Source organism: Elaeis guineensis, unplaced genomic scaffold (genome assembly GCF_000442705.2).
Source record: "Elaeis guineensis isolate ETL-2024a unplaced genomic scaffold, EG11 Super_Scaffold_32645, whole genome shotgun sequence".
In the NCBI taxonomy this organism is placed as follows: domain Eukaryota; kingdom Viridiplantae; phylum Streptophyta; class Magnoliopsida; order Arecales; family Arecaceae; genus Elaeis; species Elaeis guineensis.
This window is the reverse complement of record NW_027332421.1, coordinates 798,677-819,915: the sequence shown is the minus strand read 5'-3', so window position 1 is coordinate 819,915 and position 21,239 is coordinate 798,677. Positions and strand designations below refer to the sequence as shown.

The window sequence follows — 21,239 nt, the reverse complement described above, 5'->3', positions numbered from 1 at the left end:
CTAAAACTTTATTTTTGATAATCCATCTAAGCATTAGTAACAAACTCTTTCTGATGATTATGGCAAAGGATTTAGTTTGAAACTAAGATATTTTGCTTGACCGATCAAAATTAATTATTTTTCATTTCTGTTAGTTAGCAACTTCTTCTAGTTGCACATTCTGCACCACAATCATATGTTGGCCATCTAACCCCAATGATTGACTTTCAGGTTGATGATGCTAGAAGCTTTTATATTTTTTATAGTGAATATTCACATCCACTATTTCTGCAAAGAGATCACTATCAAGTCCCATAATATTTTTTTTTTCAGATCTCCAAAAATTTTAATAAACATTTATCATTATTCTCCTGAATAACATTTTGGCCCATAATTTTAGTTGAATGTCCATGAATTGTGCCTTTTATAATAGTCTTTTCCTCTTGACTTATCAAGAGAAGGTAGATGATGATTATTTGTAACTTAATAAAATGACTGGATAATAACTAATCAAATATTCAAATATTTGATTTGTTTTAGTTAAATCAAAAGGATAATGTTTTTCATTTTTGTCATTATTTTGTAACTAATACCAGATAGAATTACTAGTTTTAACTAATGCATCACATGCATAAAGGTTTCTTCTTATAACTCCTACCATATCAACTCCAAGTCAGATTATTATGGTAGGTTCCTATGATGAATTGTGTTAATCTTTTTCTTTCAAAATCATTTCATATTTAGTTGTATGATCAGATGCTAGAAGTAAATATATAGATTCCATACCCTCAAACTCTTCTTATTTTAAATATTCAAACCACTAAGGGCTCATTTAACAAATTTAATTTTAGGTAAAGGAATATGACCGATATTCCTAGCCCTTTTATATTAATGTTCAGCATTCATCTGGTTTTGCTACGGCCTAAATTAGCAATGTTAATTTGTGGTTCATTTCTAAAGAATTGAGCATAAAATTGTTCTTCTACTTTCTTCAATTATTAATAGAATTTGATGCAAATTTATAATCCATCTAGGAGTCATCTTTCTTCTTTAAAAACTTTAATCAAATATATGTTATTTTTTTATTTTCATATTGATTATACCTCCTCCTCCTCCTCCTCCGCTAAAGGATTCCTCATTTGGTTTATTTACTAGCTAAAATTAAAATGAATGTTAAGCCAAAGAAACGTAAAAACCAACCGCTACTCGTATAAAAACGCCCGTCGCTTACCAAATGTTAAAAAAAGAAAACGCCCATGGGCGCAGGCCGAACCAAGGTACAACCTTCTCCGGGTCAATACGACGTGGACGGGATCGTTCCTATGTTCGAGAAAGAGTGGACTGCAAAACATGGAGGCCGCATAGTCTTTTTACGCGGATGAGGGAATAATATTATAAACTCGCAGCCCCTGGAAGCACCTCTACCTACCTCCCGCTATCGGTGGCCATGGCGGTCTCCTCTCTCCCTCGAGGGCTCCGCCCGCTCTGCACCCCTCTTCCATTCTTATGGTCTTCTCCTAGCGGCTTTCCCGGATCACCGCCCTTCGTGTGTCGCTGGTCCGTGGTCCTCTTCTCTCCTCCGCTCTTCGAAAAGGTAGGGTTTCTCCTTCTCCCCTTTATCGTTGTGGTTTCATATGGTGTTTAGGGTCTTCCGATTCGAATCTATGGCTTTGAAGCATAATAAATCTATAAATTGTGTGAAAAATCTAGGCTCTCTCTTTTTGTCCCCCTTTTTTGTGTGTGTTATACTTTTGGAGAAGTGTGGAGCATTATAATGCGAGGAAAACATGCTAATTTCCGTTTATAAGACGGGACCTTATGGTAACAGGATAACAGTGTCGTGTTAGGCTTCACCATAGAAGTGTATTTGGAGGCAATATTGTCGCTTGTTTGGATGCTCTGGCTTTCCATGTAGAATAGTATGTTCTGTAGATTAGATATACAGGTTGATATGATTTCTATTAAATATGACACCAATGACACAAATATGATAATTTTTGCTTGGAGCATACAGGATATGATAACATTGTCAATGAAATATCTGAACTAGCATTTGGATGTAAAATCACAAGTGCAATAGGATAATCATAAATGAATCATTATCAGCACCACTAGATGATCATCTACAGTAGGTGCAAAGAATGTTTGCTGCATGGCTTAAATCTAGACCTTTTTTACTCATATGATACATTGCACGGACAATACAGTTTGATGTCACAGTCAGAAAGTTTGTCTAACACAAGGATATGGCACAAAAAGTTGAGAGCCTTTATAAAATTTTACAATACCAATAAACCAAGCATCGAGCACTTGATTTTATAGAGTTTACTCTGATCATTCAACAATCAGATATGAGATCTCAAATCAATGACAATGAACTCCTCTACTGATTGAATTTCAGTTACATGGTTGACATTATAACTGCTTAATCTAAATCTCAACTCAGAAACTAGTTTCTGAACTTCATATCTTCCTGTTACAACTTACAACAAAACCAAAAGAAAACTAAGAGCATGAGCAACATTGTTGTCAGAATCTTATATTGTATGTATCTTAGGATATGGATAACTAAGGATCATAGGATCTATATCTATGCTGTTACATGATATGATCCCTTAGGTCACAAAATTTAACTTAGCCGTGTTTTTTGCATACTAAACCATGCGGAAGAGGTCAATTGTATATGATTTATTGATCTTTTGACTTTTAGCATATTTATTTATCGATAATAAACCTTCAAAAATCAAAATATAAGTTGCAGCTGTTTAATGTTTTTCAACCTTTTAATTAGTAAGCAAAAATGAATCAATGGCAAATAAATTAATTTATTTTATTTTATTGTATTTTGAAAACTTTTATTCAAGTAATATTTTGTAATAACCTAGGAGCTTATCTAAAAATACTAGTCGGAAGGTATTATTTTTGAATTTTTTTATCCTATATAAATATCCAAGATCTTCTGAGTAAATAGTCGATGTGAGACTAAATACATGTTTGCACGAATTCTCAAATACTCCTTTCATTTAAGTTATAGCATCCTCACAAGTTAAGAGTCCAAATCCATACAAATCCATTTATAAACACCAAGATTGGCTGTGGTCAATGCTAATGAATCCGTACTGCAGTGTCCTCTAGTCTGCATGGGCTATGAGCTAGATCAACTCCAATACCACTAAGGACTACACCTTAGAGTCAGAACATGACATGAGCGTGCTATTGTGGGGTGTCGCCCACAACAACATGAAGACCAAATGATAATCTGTATAAAAAATTATACAATAATAAATATGGTTCAAAATTTCTTTCCATTTATTAAGCAGAGAATGTGAGTACAGAGCATCACTACAAACTCATCATTTCATGGTCAAAAACTATTTATTATTAGTCTGCTACAAGCTTTGAAGCTTATTATCTCAATCCTCACTTAGCTTATCTCTTCCAACTCCTAGCAACCTTATTTATTTGAAAACAAAAAAGAAAAGCACGAGCTTCATAGCTCAATAAGTAACCATGCACTACCTTATTGGGTCAAGCATAAATTTTTGCATGATTTAATGTGCCATTTAAAAAGTAACTTTTACAATAGAATAAAACAATTCATAAAAAATATAATAAATCATATAATGCCCAATATTGACTGCTTTGGAAAAAGGATAGTGTTCTAGATTCCATATGAGCTAAAATTCTCCTATTAGTGTAATACACCCATTGTGAAGCCCATACAGTATAAGCTCTCTCTCCACACATCATTTCTACTGTGAGTGCAAGAAAGATGCTAAGCAATGGGTGCCAGGCCTGTTAAAAAGAAGTGAAGTTAGATGACATTTCCATTATTAGAGAATTTTCTAGTGTTTTTTCTGATGAGCTACCTAGACTATCTTCTAATCGAGAAATTGATTGAAATTGATATCATGTCAGGACTTAGACCAATTTCTAAGCCTCCTTAGAGGATGGCTTTTGCAGAATTGCGAGACTTGAACATCCAACTTCAGAAATTCTTGGAAAGAAATTTATCTGCCCGAGTGTATCTCTATGAGGAGCTCCTGTGTTATTTGTAAAGAAGAAAAATAGAACTATGACTGCGTATTGATTATAGGGAGCTAAACAAGATGACTATGAAGAATAAATATCTTTTACCTTGGATAGATGATCTATTTGATCAATTGTGAGGTGCTCAAGTCTTCTCAAAAATAGATTTGCAATCTAATTACCATCAATTGAAAATAAAGAATTAAGGACATGCTTAAGACCGCCTTCTAAATCGGGTATAGCTGTTACGAATTGTTGTTTGTTCCTGTTGGACTAACCTATGCTGCTGCTGCCTTTATGGATTTGATGAATAGGATCTTCAAGTGGTTCTTGAGCTAGTTTGTCATTGTTTTCATAGATGATATACTAGTCGATTCTAAAAGGAAGGAGGAACATGAAGAGCACTTGAGGGTATTGGTGCTTACTTTGCTGGAGGAGAAGCTCTATGCTAAGCTGAGCTATTGTGAATTTTGGTTGGATAATGTTGCATTTCTTAGGCACGTAATTTATATGGGAGGAATTTAAGTTGACTTGAAAAAGATAGCTGCAGTGAATTGGCCTCGACCTACCAATATGATTGAAATCAAAAGCTTTTTGGGTTTGGCTAGGTATATAGGAGGTTTTTAGAAGGATTCTCGCAGATAGATGGTCCTTTGACTCTCCTAACCCAGAAACAAGCAAAGTTCAATTGGAGTAAGAAATGTGAACAAATCTTCCACGGGTTAAAGCAAAGGTTGGTATCTACTCCAATTCTCACTCTACCATCCAATTCTAAGGGTTTCACCATCTATAGTGATGCCTTGAAGAAAATGTTGGATTGTGTGGTGATGCAAAATGATAAAGTGGTGGCCTATGCCTCTATACAACTGAAGCCTTTTGAGCAGAATTATCTAACATATGATTTGGAGTTAGCAACTATAATATTCACTTTAAAAATTTGGCGATGTTACCTATATGGGGAGCCATGTGAGGTTTTCATAGATAACAAAAGCTTGAAGTACTTAGAAGGAGCTAAATATAAGAGTGAGATAGAGAAGATGGCTCGAGTTGCGAAAGGACTATGACTCAAGTATTAAATACCATTCTAGAAAAGCCAATGTGGTGGCAAATGCTCCCAATAGGAAATCAACAGCGGGTGCAATGATGTTGCTTACTACTCAATGCCAAATTCTAAAGGATCTAGAAAAGATGCAGATCAAGATTTGATGCTAAGAGCAAGCTGGTTGGTTTGATGGTACAATTAACATTGACAGAGAGAATAAAGATTGCCTAACGGAATGATGTTTGTTTGTGTCAACTCAAGAAAGATGTGAACAAGTCAGGACTCAAACTCAAAACTTACTTGGATGGTACTCTATGATTTGGCAAAGCTTGTGTGTACCAAGAGATCTTGAGCTGAAGAGAAATTTTGGAGGAAGCTCATAGACCTCGTTTCTTTGTTCATCCTAGTAGCAAAGATGTACAGGGATTTAAGGGAGAACTTTTGTTGGAATGGTATAAAGAGGGAAATAGCTAGATTTGTAGCTCAGTGCTTAGTACGTCAATAGGTAAAAGCTGAACATCAGAGACCTACTAGATTGTTGGAGCCATTTAGAGATACCAAAATGGAAATGGCAACATATCATCATGTATTTTGTCACTAGGCTCCTAGGAACAACTAAGAAAAATGATGCAGTGTGGGATATTATGGATCACTCACAAAATCAGCTCATTTTTTGTCCTTCAGGATTGGTACTTCACTTGATAAACTAGCATGAATATATATTGATGAAACCATGCATCTACACGACATGCCAGCAAATATAGTATCTAATCGAGATCTATGATTTATGTCTAGATTTTAAAAGAGTTTTCAAGATGCCTTGGGAAGTGAATTGAAGCTTAGTATTGCTTTTCACCCCAAACTGATGGCTAATTAGAAAGGATGATTCAGAATTTGAAGGATATGATGAAGACTTGCATAGTTGATCTTCGAGGTTGTTGGGATGATCATATAGCTTTAGTGGAATTTGCTTATAATAATAGCTATCATTTTAGCATCAAGACACCTTATGAGGCTTTTTATAGAAGGAAGTGCAGGATAAGGTTGAGGAAAAGAAGTTATTAGATCCTGAGTTAGTCTAGAATTCAAGATAGAAAATTCTGTTAATCAAGAAAAGATTGTAAGTGGCTTAAGATAGGAAAAAGAGTTAGCCAAATAAGAGAAGGAGAGATGGAATTTCAAGCTGGTGACTTTGTTTTCTTAAAGGTTTCTCCTTCAAAAGGTGTCATGAGATTTAGAAGACATGATAAGCTGAGTCCTCAGTATATTGGGCCTTTTGAGATTTTGAGTCGAATGGGAGATGTTGCTTATAGGTTAATCTTGCCATTAGAGCTATCCAAGGTGCATAATGTCTTCCATGTTTCTTTACTAAAGAAATATGTTTCAGATTTGAGTCATGTGGTGGAGTATAAACCATTGCAAGTTGAAGAAGATTTGACTTACGAAGAGTTTCCTATATGAACCATTGATTGCAAGGAGCAAGTTTTGAGGTGACATACTATTCGCTATGTGAAGATTCAATAGAGCAAGCATTCAGACAGAAAGGCAACTTGGGAGCTCGAGGATGAAATGCGAGTAACACTTGCAATTCCTTGAAGGCTTAGGAATGCAAATTTTGAGGACAAATTTTAGGAGGGAAGAATGTGATGCCTAGTCAAAAAAAGCCAAGCGATCGTCCTACGGACCATCGCATGATTTTCTCCCCCTCGACTACTTTTGGTTGGGTGATTTGGTTGGCAAGATCGTAACGAAGGAAAGGAAAAAAAAAAAAGAAAGGAAGATCCCTGGCCAATGCGACTACCAGAGCTCCCACCTCCCAATTCCTTTTCTAGCCAATCTCCTTGCCGGTGAGCCTCCAAATTGGTAAGGCCAGCATGAGGAGGTCACCAGTCAACCGGCCTTCGGCCTACTTTTTCCTCCCCCTCTCAAACCTCCCTCCATTAATCTTTTCTTCCCCCTCTATTCTCCTCTTCTCCTCTCTATCTTTCCTCCTATCTTTTCCTCTTCTTGGACTCGCTGTGCCTTGTCCTTGTGTTGCCAGATTTATGATCACCACATCTTCCTGAAGCAAGGTATCAACCCCGATCTCCTCATTATTTTTCATGCTTGATTTTCCTTATGGTCAGAATCGAGTAAAAGATTGCTGATAAATGGTTTTGAATCTCCTCTTTGGATGCTGATCCCCATGCTTCTCTCTCATCTTGGTTGCCGTTGGCAGTAGTTCCCCATTGTCTTGACCTTTGGCTACTCTACCTACCTAGACCCCCCTTCTATCAGCAGTCCTTCGATCTCACCCACCCCTCAACCGCTAAGGCCTCCCTCCCTTTCCCAGTTCCTAACTCCCTATTCCACCAGAAGAAAAAGAAAAACAGGGGGACAAAGAAGAAAGAAAAAAGAAAAAGAAAAAAAATAGAGAAAAGAGAGATAAAATAAAAATAAAGAAAGAGAGAAGAGAGAAAATAAAAATAAAAAAGAGAGAAGAAAAAGAACAAAAAAAAAAAAAAAAGAGAAAAGACAAAAAATGAAAAAAAGAAAATGAGAAAATGAAGAGATCCCATCCTCTAGTTGACCTTTCTCTCTCTATCTAACTTGCATTCCTGTTCTTCTTCGTGCCCATTGCGTGGATCCAATAGAGGATCCTAGATCGGCATTGTGAGACTACTTGGATCGATCTTTCCCACCTTTTTCTCAAGTTTGCATATAAAATCAGATCAAGTCCATGTTGGTCCTCTAAAACTTTCTATTTCATATTTAGATTTTTTAAATAGTGAATTGAAATTAATTTTTAAAAAATGATTTTGGACAAGTGTAGCTGATTTGCCTATTTGAACCTAGTGATCTTATGGCAAATCGAGGTAGGTGACCTTGATACAAACCTTACTAATTTTGATTTAGGGATCAACTTCAAATTATATGAAGCATAAAAATATAGACTATATTTTATATAATTGTCTCTGTACTTTTTTTAAAAAATTTAGGATCAAGCATGAGTAAGAATGATTCATATTTTATATCTGATAGCATTGTTTGCTTTACTGTGAATGTGTTATGTATAAATTATAATTATGAAAATTGCATGTTATTATGAAATGATATATGGCCTGATCGTACATTTTGAACTTTTATGATGCTATTTAGTATTTTCAACCTATTTGTATAGATATGATTATAAAAAAAATATGAAAATTTGTATGATCTCTCAGATAGCTACGATTGGGGCCAATTGGCATCTAGAGCTAGCATCCAATGAAAATGGCTCTTTGCACCGGATTAAAGTTGGTAACAAAAATGAACTATGATATCTTGTCGATTGCGAAAATGGTTCTGTCATGGATTATAGTGATCATAACATGAAACATCTATGAGCACTATTTTAATATAAAATATGGCTAAATGAAAATGTTTGATGACTTCAAATATTTTAAATTGCACTCAACTCTAGCTTCATGAACTTGCATGATGGGTGCTTGCATGATTGCGTAGTCATGATTTGTTTTATATATATATATATATATATATTTTTTTTTTTTTTTTTTTTTTTGTGAGACTCGTGTAGATGTATATTTAGTCTCATATTGATTATTCGCTGGAAAGATCTTGGATACTCATGCAGACGAAGGAATCAAAATAATATCTTTCGGCTAGTTTTTTTTTTGATAAGATCCTGGATTTGTAGCCCATGTGGACTAAAAGATACTGCAACACGGGTTCATTAAGGCTGATCATGGTGTTTATGAATTGATTTGTATAGATTTGGACCCTTAATATAGTGAGGATGCTGGGGCTTAAATAGGAGTATGTGAGGAATCGTGCGAGCGTGTATTTAATCCCAGATCGGTTATTAGTTGTGAAGATCTTAGATATTTATAAAGGGTTAGAGAATTCAAATAATAACTTCGCTCGTCTTTTTGGATGAAGTCTTGGTCTGTATAAAAAATTATATGATAATAAATGTAGTTCAAAATTTCTTTCCATTTATTAAGCAAAGAGGTGTGGGTATAGAGCATCAATTAGATATTCTAAGCTACAAACTCATTATTTCATGGTCAAAAACTATTTGTTATTAGCCCACTACTAGTTTTGAAGCTTATTATCTCGATCTTCCTTAGCTTATCCCTCTCCAATCCTGGCAATATTATTCATCTGAAAAGAACAAAGAAAAGAATGAGCTTCATATCTGAGTTTTTACATGATTTAATGCGCCATCTAGAAAGCCACTTCTATGGTAAAATAAAGCATTTCATAAAAAGATATAATAAATCATTTCATGGCAATGCAATCATATAGGCACAAATCACGTAATTTCATAAAGCTAAATTTGAGTGCAATTTAAAATATTCGTAGTTGTCAAACATTTGCCATTTAGCCATATTTTCTATTAAATCAAGGCTCATATTTTTCGTGCTATGGTCACTATAACCCATGACAGCTGTTTTCATAATCAACAAGATATCATGGTTCATTTTCTTTATCAACTTTAATCCATTGGTAGTTGGCCGTTTTCATTGGATGTTAACTCTAGGTTGTCAATTGCCCCCAATAGAGGTGGTTATAGCTATATGAGAGGTCATAAAATTTTTCATATTTTTCATAAATTATACATATACAAATAGATTCAAAATACTAAATAGCATTATAAAAGTGTAAAATGTACAATCAAACCATATGTATCATTTTCATAGTAACATGAAATTTTTCATAATCACAATTTATATATAATTTATTCATAGTGAAGCAAACAATGCTATGAAATATAAAACGTGAATCATTCGAGCTCATATGTTTGATCCTAAATTCTTTTAAGAAAATAGAGAGACAATTATATAAAACAATCTATATTTTTATGCTTCATATAATTTGAGGTTGATCATTAAATCAAAATCAATAAAGCTTATGTCATGATCACCTCTGTTCGCTAAAGATTACTAGGATCAGATGGACAAATCGGCTGCACCTATCCAAAATAAGTTTAAAAGATAAATTAATGTATATTCACTATTAAAAAAATCTAAATACGAAATAGAAATCTTTAGGGGATTGGAATAGACTTGATCTGACTTTATACCTGAACTGAGAAAAAAAGTGGGAAAGACGGATCCAAGCGGTCTCCACAATGCTGGTCCAAGATCCCTTATGGGGTCTATCTAGCAAGTATACAAAGAAGATCAAGACTACTGGTTAGGTAGCGAAAGATCAACTAGGATATGGGATCTCTTCATTTTTTCTCTCTTCTCTCTTTTTTATTTTTATTTCTCTTCTCTCTTTTTTTATTTTTATTTTCTCTCTCTTATCTCTTTCTATTTTTTTCTTTTTCTTCTGGTGGAACTTGGGGGCATGAGCCCATCCAACCTAGGAACAGGGTAAGGAGAGGAGGCCTTAGGGGCTGATGCAAGGACTAGCGATAGAAGCGGGTCTAGGAGTAGCCGGAGGTCAAGGCGATAGGAAACCACCACCAATGGCAGCCAAGACGAAAGAGAAGCATGGCGATCAACATCAAAAATGGGGGTTGATACCTTGCTCTGACTAGGTGTGACAGTCATAAATCCGGTGGCAGAAAGACAAGGCACGGTGACTCCAAGCAGAGGAAGAGATAGGAGGAAAGATAGAGAGGAGCAAAGGAGAATAGGGAGAGGAAAGGGAAGAGTGCAGTGGAGGTTTTAGAGGGGGAGAGAAAAAATAGGCCGAAGGCTGGTTGACCCGCGACCTCCTTGTGCTGGCCTTCCAAATTGGGAGGCTCACTAGCAAGGAGATCAGCTGGAAAAGGAATGGGGAGGCGGGGCTCTGGCAATCGCGATGGCCTTGGGATCGCGCAATGGTCCTTGGGATCTTCCTTTCCATTTTCTTCCTTTCCTTTATCACAATCTTGCTGGCCAAATCACCCTACCCAAAACAGCTTTTTGGGGGCAGGGGGGATCGCATGATGGTCCAAGGGACCATTGCTCCATTTTTTTTTGGGGGGGCCATCACATATTTAAACTATGTTCTAGAGTCATGTTTCTAGGAGGATTCATGTGCAATAGTCCTATGTCAGATGTATGTTAGCTTGGAAAATTATTGTCATTGCAATTTGATATTTTGCTGTTTTGGTTGTCTGCCTACATAAGATCATATGGGATTTCAAACTTTTTGCATTTTAGGAAAGATTTTGGTCCCCTTGTAAGGATAGGTTATTTGGTTTTCAAGATTTCTAGTTCACTCATAGAAGTAGTAGAAGGGAGTCTATAGAAGCACCGATTTCAGTTATTTAAGTGAATGATTTCTGTTTGGGCTGTAAACATGATAAAGATAAGCAAATTACCTTAGCTTGAGCTTAATTTGGATTCTTGCAAGGCTTTCTTGAGCTCATTACAACCAAAGCGAGCCTAGCTCAAGCTCAACTTGTCTATTATCGAGCTAGCTCAGTCTTGGCTGAGTTGGGCTTATCAGTAGGTGAGGGAAGGGGGGAAGGCTTGACAATGATAAGATATGTGGCTAGGAAGTGGATGGAAATAATGCCTATGGCATGGGTCAAGAGTTGGGCAGAGGATATAACTAAATTCTTGATCAAAATTTCAAAATATATGACCTAGTTTTGACTATCAATGTTGTAGATATCAACATCATGATCATCATTGTAGATGCATCCTTCATCTCAACACCATTATTAGTGATGCATAGTTGAGGAAGATGTAGAAGAATGCCCTTGACTTTGTTTCCATCCTTAAAATAGGTTGCAACTTGGGCCAATTAACCCTACCCCAATTCTACATCTATTTTCGTAAACAAAATCAACTAGGGGACCCTCGGTTGGGTTTCTCTTACCAAGCCCAACGAAACCCTATCTTAAGTTAAATTTAGGTGGGGTTAGGTTAGAGTCATGTTTGTTTGGGCTAGTCTATGTAAATTGAATTAAATCAGGTCGAGCAAGAATGATTAGGCGGTGGAAAAGTTTGGGATGCTTTTTGTTGGATTAATAATTGATGACTCAAGACTTCAACCATCTACTGATTTTGATGGTACAGTTTCACAGTTTTATATTTTAATAAGACTAGGGACATAGTTATATGAAATATAAATTAATTCTATTTGAAAATAAATATGGTTTATTTATCTATCTATCAGGTTGTCTGGTGTGGGTTGTGTTCGAGTTGGATTGAGTTTTGGTTTTGTTTAATTGTTTAAGCTCAACTCTGACCCAACACAACTTTGAGGTTGGATTAAGATTTCTGAACCTAAGGCCAATGCAAATTTATAAAACCTTAACCCAACCCTACCCTGTAAGTGAGTTGGACAATTTGGGTTTAGGTTGAGCCCAATCCTAGTTGCACCCCTACCTTGCCGCAAGATGTTGTAGAAGAAGAAATAAGGGAAAGAGATAAAGATGGAATACAAAGATATGGAAGTGTCGGGCCTCGAGATGAACAAGTTTTCTCTTTAGGAGGAGAGAGGAAAAGGGTTTCCATTGTTTTGGTACCTGTGTTATCAAGATGGCAAGAGGAGTGATTTAGGAAAACCTACTAAAGACATTGATTCAAGCCATTGGATTGAATCTAATGGCTCAGATGTGCATCCTTTTTTATGTAAGAGGGTATTTATTTAAAAAACTACAGAAATAACTCTATTCATACATAATAAAATTATGTAGTATATATTTCACTAATTTATGTCAAGTTTTTTAAAATTATCCAGTATTTATCAACTTATCTATTTATAAATATCTCAAGTTATATCAAGCCAAACATGAGTTACTGCCCATCGCTTGTTTTAGGTTTTTTGTATTTCAAGTTCAAAACTCCTGTATGAAGCAACCCAGAATCAAGTTGAATATCAAGCCAAACAAAAGTTGTTCATGAATAGCTTGTTTATTTAATAGCCTTACTTCTAGTGGGCAACTTTGACCTTTCTTATTTCTCTCTTCTTAATTTCTCTTCTATGATGTTTCACCTTAGCTAATATTATCCTTGTTTCACTTGTCTTAATATCACTTTATTCCTTTTCTTGATATAAATATGAAATCCCTGATCTGATTTTCTATTATAATGTTGTGTAATTACTCTGGTCACCTCGAGTTGACAAGTTTCATCTTGAAACTTGTTCTTTGGACCTATTCCTCATCCAAAAATCTAATGCAATTTTTTTTTGGTCTTTTTAATTTTATAATCATCAAAATAACCATTTCTGCCATTATTTTAGCCAGGCAGGAACCTGATTTCTTAACCTAAATCCTTCTGATTCCCTTTTAGGTTATCTGTGCTGTTGCAAGCAACCCTTAAGTAGTCTTATAGCATTTTGTTATTAGATCAGAAGTATCCTACCTTGTTCTTCCTTTTTTTCTTGGTCTTCTTTCTACTCTCTCCTTGTTCTTTTCATACCAAATGAGGAGTTAAGTTTCAAGGTCCTTGTTCTTTATCAACACGTCCAATGCAAGGTCTTTGAGAAGCTGCATGTTGATATGACATATTAATAATAATCTGGCATGGCTAACTTTTTATGGTGGATATGATCTAGCTATCTTCCTAGACTCGGTTCATGGTCTTGAATGTTAGTTCAAGTAATATCAGCTTGCTGAAGAGCTTTAACTTCTATTCATTGACGCAAAGTGGAAGGGTATAGCATGGACATGGTGGACTAACTTCATTTTGTTGTCTTCATTGCTTGGGATGATATGAAACGACAACTTGTCAATTTATGCTAACTACCAACGATGACTACAATTGCAATTCACGCATTTCATGCAGTGGAGTTTGACATGTTATGACTATGTGGTCAAGTTCTATAGCTTGATGACTTGACTTGAGTTTCCATATGTTGAGGCTACCATGTTATTAATTTATTGCTAGATTTTACTTTATCTTGATCCATCTCTAAGCTAAAATCTGATTTCGAAGCAAGCATTATCTATCCCAGATCCCAAAATCTCCCACCAAATGACACAGTGGAATCCTTAACATGGCAACAAAGAGGTATCTTCTGCAATGGAAAAGGCAAATCTTGTTTTGGGAATAAAGTTAAGAGGTCCCCCCTTGAAAGAGGAGTTTAAACTCTCAAATGGTTGATGTATTTTGCTCTCTCCATGCTGAGTTGTAAAAAGCTAGCTTTAGCACTTCCTATAAGAACAAATCAGGGGCTTCCACATGCCAGGTCAAAGGTTAAGTAGACACCTTGGGCTAAAAATGCATACCTCAACTGTTTGTTTTCGAAGCATTGCTTACTTTCAGTTCAAATAAGAACAATTGTATCTAAAAGAATGTTTTGGGAATTAGATGTGATCAGAACAATTGTATCCTACCTATATCCATCATTTATCCTTTCACATGTTGAGGATGTGCTAGAGAACCTTATGGAATTAGAGATAAGTACAATTATATGCGGCCTGTTAAATACAAAGCTCAAATGGTTGAGAATTGACTGAGAAGCTGAGATGGTTTGGTCTTTTTGGTGAGGATATAGGTAGATGTATGTAGAATTGATATTGTGGATAATTGTGATGAGAAAGGGTTCCAAGGAAGTATATTTGTTATATCAAATCTAATTTTTCATGTATCATCCATGAGATAGGGCTTGTAAATATCAGGTCACAAGAATGCATGATGCACATGCAACAGGCAAGTGGAGCCTTACCTAAGTGAATGAATGGATGTGATAAAATCATTAAACAATCAAGTTCAATGGGGGACACAGTAGGAGGGTGTGGGACACCTCTCTCTCTCTCTCTCTCTCTGTGTCTCTCTCTCTCACGCACTTGTGTGCATGTGCGTGTGTACACACACCCACACACACACTGTCGTACACACAACAAAAGAAAAAAAGAAGAAAAAGATAGCATGGCTTTCTGCATTGGAGAAAGTCCATTTAACTGGGATCAACATCATGTAACACATATTGTTAGCCCTATGAGACAGTTAAATAGATGGATTAATGAGATTATGAGGGAAGATGACTATGTTTGATTATCTGGAGAATCATATTTTCATCTTATGTTCCACTTAACTAATATCACTACGAAGTTCATATAGATAAGAGTCTTTTAACCCCCCAACCTTCCCAATTTCTCTGTTTCTGTCAACTTGGTAAGATCATTATATTTTCCCCTTTCTTCTTTACCATTTTGTTCTCTTTGTGATGGAGGAATTAGCTGTAGGAAATATATTTGGACTGTAAGCAATAAAGCATGGAAGGTGGTGTCATGTTAAATCATGTTAATATGAATAAAGAGATGCATGGTCCATTAGTCATGAACTTTTGAGGGGTGGTTGCTTTATATAGTAGCAGAGTCATTACCTGGACAAAGAATTTAAGCTTCATTTGTACCAAGACCGTGGATACCAAAGGAATTCTTTGCAGTGTTAAAGTTGATTTTATTATTACATACTTAGGTACCTCCTTCCACAAAATTAGTTATGTAAGAGCAGTAGTAAACTACTTGGTGCCAGCTTGTGACTGAACTCTGCTAATATAGAACTAAATATCACCCATAGAATGATGCTTTGCTTGTTCCAACCGGTCTTCTTTCCAGCCCAGCCCCGATCCTTTGTAGCATCTGATGAACTGTCTATGTAAAAAAACTCCAATCAGCTTTGAGCTTGTTTTACTGTCTAGGATAATGTTTGATGCATTAGTTCAGTTACCAGTCATTTGTGCTTACTTCTCTCTACGAGTTTGTTTTGCTGCTACACTCTATTTTAATTACCTCATAAAAATCCTACAGGCCATACTTCAAATTTCTGCATATGCTAAGTTTGCATCATATTCTTTTGATTGTATACAATGGGTAGGATGGAAATTTGTTGAGTATAATGAGGGTGGAAATATTATACTTTGCAAGGTGCTGATTACTCCTGAATGACACTAAATTCTAATCATTCAGTGCAGCACTCCAAGCCCAGTATGTACTCGTGGAATATTGCTAGGGTAAGAAGTGGAGAGGCTGAGGGAAATCCAAGCACTGAAGGCATGATGATGGATGAACAAACCTTGCAGCGTGATTTAGAGATTGCCATCAAGGAAGAAGACTATGCCCGTGCAGCTAAACTCAGAGATGACCTTCGTGTTCTCCACGAGGACAGCAAGGCTTCTGTTCTTGCGGCAAATGCTCGATTCTACCATGCCTTTCGGAATGGAGATCTGGCAGCCATGCAGTCTATCTGGGCAAAAGGAGAAAATGTGTATGTTATACACCCAGGTGCTGGCAGGATATCAGGTTATGATCTGGTCATGGGAAGCTGGGAAATCGTGTGTGGTGCTGATTATGAGTTCCCTCTTCAAATTGATCTGAAGAATGTTGAGGTTCATGTGAGAGGGGATGTTGGATATGTTAATTGTATGGAGGTGGTCAAGACCAAAGGCAGCAGTTGGGGGAAACAGGTCGCAACAAATGTATTTGAAAGAGTTGATGGACAATGGTATATATGCATTCACCATGCTTCCCATATTGATGCGTAAAGCTGGTAATTGTGCTGATAGCCCGGTAGCATTCTCCAAATTCCATTCATGCAGATATTTCGGTGTATAAGAACTCACGGTTCCTGACTTAGGCTTTCATGTTTAGTTTTTCTTTATTTTTTCTCTCTTTTTTTGGGTTTGCTTGAAACCCTTTTTTCTCACTGTTTGGGTAAGAGCGGTATACTGCTCGACTGGATCATCTACATGAGAAAACATTTTTATTGTCTTTCTTGTACAGCATGAAGACTGGTTTTCTTCACCGTCCATTTACTGATACAACCTTTCATGAAGTCATCAATCTATTTTTTTTTTTTCCAGCTGGACGATCAGTTGGTTTTCAGTTTTGTTGGATGGCCTGATCCTCCAGGTGTGGTCCAGTGAGTGTTGATTGGTTTGATGTCTGCATCAGAGAAGTGGAAGAATTGTAGGGGCTTTATGACTTGCAGCTTGTAGATTCACCTTTGGATTATCTACATGTTGCTTTGAGATATATGCAGAGTTCAGAGTACTTATGTATGCAGTGGGTGATCTAATGGTGATTTACAGAAGATACAACTGCTGAAAGACAGACTTTTAGCACTGCTGCAAGTTTGCTACCCTGACATGCAAGAAACAAAACATTATCCATTGTACGTCTGGTAGGTTCTTGGACAAACACATTGTTCAACAGACTAAGAAATGAGCAGGCAATCTTGGATTTAAAAAAGATAATGTATCAAAGACGATGTTTTAAGCCACATTCACTGACCGGAAAAAGAGAATCCAGCCAGGAATGAAGCCGGTCAACCCATCGGCAAGCTTCTTGCGGGGTCACAAGGTATTCCTAGGATTAATATAATATGAAGCTCCACTGCTTAAATACCCTGGACTCCTTAATTAAATAATATAAAAATAACAATTTTTACAGCTGGAAGTAATGCATGGATCGAATCTGCTGTTAAACTTCGTTCAATGATTCCAAACAAGTAGACATAATTACAGCAAAGCAGACGCATACTCTTTAACTTGCATCAAAACTTGAATATGATGATATGTCAAATGACTACAACTCTGACCATACACATACACCTCAATTGACTAAAAATACATTACAAAAACTTCTCATATCTCAAAGAATTGACTGTTACGGGATCAGTGGAATACCAGACAAAAACAAGCCCACTGAAAAAATACAACTTTATAATTTTATGAGCATACAACAGAAGGGATCGAACACTGGAAGTGCTTGATCAGCCACAGTCCCCAGGACCCATATAAAACACAACTTACCTTGCGTCCTTGGGGTAGTCCAGCAATGATCTATTTCCCGAACACAGTAGGGATAAATCACAGTTTGGTACAAATCTCACTCTTGACGCTCCATAATCCACACATCACGGGCCCGCTATTTCATCCATCTCAAATGCAAGACGGAAATATGACACCAGATATCCAGAGTAGAGAGAACGTCCCGAGAAACTGTCATACTTGATATCTTGACAATCTATGCAACACAGAAGGTTCTAACGTGGCCATGCACTGCTCCCATCCTCCATTTGCAAGCATCTGCAGCAGGTCTTATTGTTTCAATGATGATTTAATTTCCAAAAAGAGAAATAGATGCTAAAATAATTTACCGTACCTGTTTATACCCATTCAAAACTTCACAGACTTCATTGTTTAGATCTTCGCTCCTTATTTCCTGATTGGTAAAAATAAAAATCAGCTAAAAGAAATGTCAAGCTTCGAGTATCAGAGATCTCCAGAATACAAGGTTCTCACATGCCAACTAGCAATAGCTTTGCATAGGTAGGCCAGTGAGCTTACAGCACCCAATGGAATTGCTCTCACCTGCAGAGGTCGCAAAACATCAACATATATAATTACTAGAAGTGCTGCACTAAAACATGCAAAAAAAAAAAAAGTTGTACCATTGCACAAAGACCACGAAATGCATCCTCTTTTTCAAAATCATCTCGTATCCTGCGATCAAGGATATCCGTTAATATCTTTCAATAAAGCTGAAAGGAAAGCAAGGATGGCTTGTGAGAGAGCTGTTCAAGTAGCTACTTTCATCACCATTGAAAATACAAAAGATTGTGCATTGATGTGCAAGTTTGAAGTCAAACCATCCAAACCTTGCATGGATACTCCTAGAATAGTTGATTAAATTTTGAATTCAAAATTGCAATCAACACTTTGCCATTTCTCCTCTTTTTTCAATTGCCTGAGGATAAAGAGCACACAAAGGATTTTTCATTTTTCATTATAAATTTGCTAGATGGTTTGGGGACCATTAGGATTTCAGTTACATTATAAAGACAGAACATATGTTACTTGAGATAGTTTGATGGCACTGCTGGATAGACCTGAGTTCATTTATCAACACCTCTGGAAGGTTGGGTCCAGCTTATCTCTCATAGACGTTCTCTTGGCAATTTGGCTCTCAAGCAGGGTTGAAGGAGAAACTAGGGACTCTAGTGGACCATATATCATGCTTTTCTGGATGACTGAACCAAGGGACTTGAAATGAAGCTGAATCAATCTCACTGAAGAATATAGTCTTAAATACTATAGACTTTTGTCTCAAGCAAAACCTCATTGTAGAGAGAACTTACATATATCTGATGCCGGTGCGTCCACAGTTCGGGAGTCCCAGCCGCAAGGGTCATGGATCCCGCCTACATGGGCCGTAGGTCCCATATGCATGGGTCGACTAGTTTTTGATCACAAGTTATTTTCCTATCTCAATTAGAAAAGTTTGATGTTAGTAGATTTTAAAGAGTTTTGATTTGTTGCACCAAAATACCATCCTCTGAGTTTTTAGTCCAAGTTCAGTACCCCCTGGGTGTCACTATCACTAGTTGGGTATGCGACTTGGGTTAGTTCTCTTAGGTCAGGTCAGATTTTTGAAAATGATGCCATTGTTTTACATGACCAGACAAGCAGGGAAACCTAATAAGCATATGTTAAATAGTGTGTCCATTATAGATGGCAGAGTGTTGCAATCTGATGTACGACGAAGTGCTAACAAAGTGACAGACCATTTAGCCAAAGAAGGGTTCAAGAGGGTGGAACCTTTTACCGAGCATGACTTACCTTTTGTTGCTTTTAATTATATAGCCATATCTCTGATCTAACTTTTCATGTTCTCCTGTTACTAATCCTAAAAATTTTACAACACTAACAATTAAATCAAGTTATAATCATGGTTTGCAGTTTTGACCAAAACTCCATTGCCAGAATCAAAACCTTGCAGTTTCAGCCAAAATCAATCTTGTGCAGGAATCAATATTGTACATATCTCGAATTATTTCATAACTTTTTCTTCCAATTCCAAGCAGTATTTTCACAGGATTAAACTTGAGCTTCGCAAGTCTTGTGAACATTTGAAAGCATTCTAACACAAGGTTCTGAAAATTAAGAATATTTGGAAGCCAATTATCCAAGTATAAAAAGAACAAGCATCTTACATGCATAAAGCAGTACACCAAGACTGCATGAAATGTTCCATATGTGGCGCAACAAGCTCTGGACAAACCCAGCCAAGCCTTCCCAGAGTGATTGCACTGTTTTCTATGAGTGACTTGTTGAGACCCTGTCCTCACCAGAAAAGACAAATGGTAAATTAAGGTAACAAGTTTTAACAAATCCCAATGAAAAAAATCAACTCACCTCTGCATTTTGAAGAATTGGGACCAAACATGAAATGACTGCCAACACAATAGGAGAAATTTCCTGGCGAACCTAAATGTTAATAGAGAAAACAGATTTAGAATTTGAACATCCATTATTCGGCAAAAAATAGATGATCAAAAACATTAATTTTTTAATACATATAAGTACCATCAATTTGTAATAAACCAATAGTGTCCAAATAACTTTATCCGATACTAACCATGCCATGAACAGATTAATGCTTACTTGATTGATGTTGCATGTCAATATATTATGTACATATCATTTATAAGAAAAACTAGACAGCAAAACCCAAAAAACAAAAAAAACAAAAAACAAAAACCAATGAAGAAAAGCACAAAACATGATGAAGATGATTACGACATACACAACTTCCAGGTAGGTTCCTTCCAGGTAGGTTCCTCTTATTGTTGCTGTCCCAACATACTTATGTGATAACTAGAATCAATGATGCCAAATACTCTCCTAGTTCCTCACCTAAAGCTAGTTCAAATAGAATATCAGTTTGTAAGGAAGCATGTGATTATCATAGTAGCTGTAAAATATACAAAATGGTTGTAATGTTGTATAACACTGAGATGTATCAGTTCAAAGTATTTTATGGATTTCAAGATTTAAGTACTTCCAATAACACCTCCCAGGAAAATAGGAATTTTTTCAACAATATGCTGTACCAACTAATTTAAATGCTGGTCATAATGGAACATCTTTGGCATTTTGACTCTTTGCAATCTCCCAGCAATCAAGTTAGTCCAATTCATGCACATAAAAAACTTTTTAAGCAAGTAGTACAAAGAATTTTTACAATGAGAATGTTTTGTAGGTTTTCTTTAGATATATGATAGCAAAACCAGTAACCAGTAAAAGGATAACATATCCAGAAGCACATAATAACCACAATATTATATCAAAGAAAAAAAGAAAGAATTGAATTTTAGACTGTTGCAATGTAAGCATTTCTTCTGGAACAAATTTGTACATTATAACCTTCGATATATTTGTTCAAAAAAAAAGGAAAAAAGTGAAAAATCATGTAGCTGGATTACATTGAGATGGCTGCTGACTTGGTTAACTGGTTAAGAGCATGCAA

At 36.2% G+C, this 21,239-nt stretch overlaps 2 protein-coding genes across 6 annotated transcripts in view; one reads left to right on the top strand and one right to left on the bottom strand.

Moving 5' to 3' along the window:
• The first annotated feature begins 1,411 nt into the window (after nucleotides 1-1,411).
• LOC105035570 (uncharacterized) lies at nucleotides 1,412-16,761 on the top strand. Its single transcript, XM_010911171.4, is given in 3 exon segments — nucleotides 1,412-1,514; nucleotides 1,517-1,573; nucleotides 15,897-16,761. Coding segments are annotated over 3 exon segments (720 nt in total). The 5' UTR covers nucleotides 1,412-1,426; the 3' UTR covers nucleotides 16,472-16,761.
• Nucleotides 16,762-17,465: 704 nt separating this feature from the next.
• The window catches only part of LOC105035569 (transportin-1), a 71,065-nt gene continuing 67,291 nt past the window's right edge, over nucleotides 17,466-21,239 (bottom strand). For all 5 annotated transcript variants that reach the window (XM_073250438.1, XM_073250437.1, XM_073250439.1 and 2 more), the window contains 6 exons: nucleotides 20,126-20,197; nucleotides 19,924-20,048; nucleotides 18,382-18,433; nucleotides 18,233-18,301; nucleotides 18,093-18,152; nucleotides 17,466-18,016 (listed from right to left, as the gene is read on the bottom strand). In XM_073250438.1, coding sequence (XP_073106539.1) covers nucleotides 17,933-18,016; nucleotides 18,093-18,152; nucleotides 18,233-18,301; nucleotides 18,382-18,433; nucleotides 19,924-20,048; nucleotides 20,126-20,197 — 462 coding nt within the window. In that variant the 3' untranslated portion in view covers nucleotides 17,466-17,932. The remainder of the gene's footprint in view (nucleotides 18,017-18,092; nucleotides 18,153-18,232; nucleotides 18,302-18,381; nucleotides 18,434-19,923; nucleotides 20,049-20,125; nucleotides 20,198-21,239) is intronic.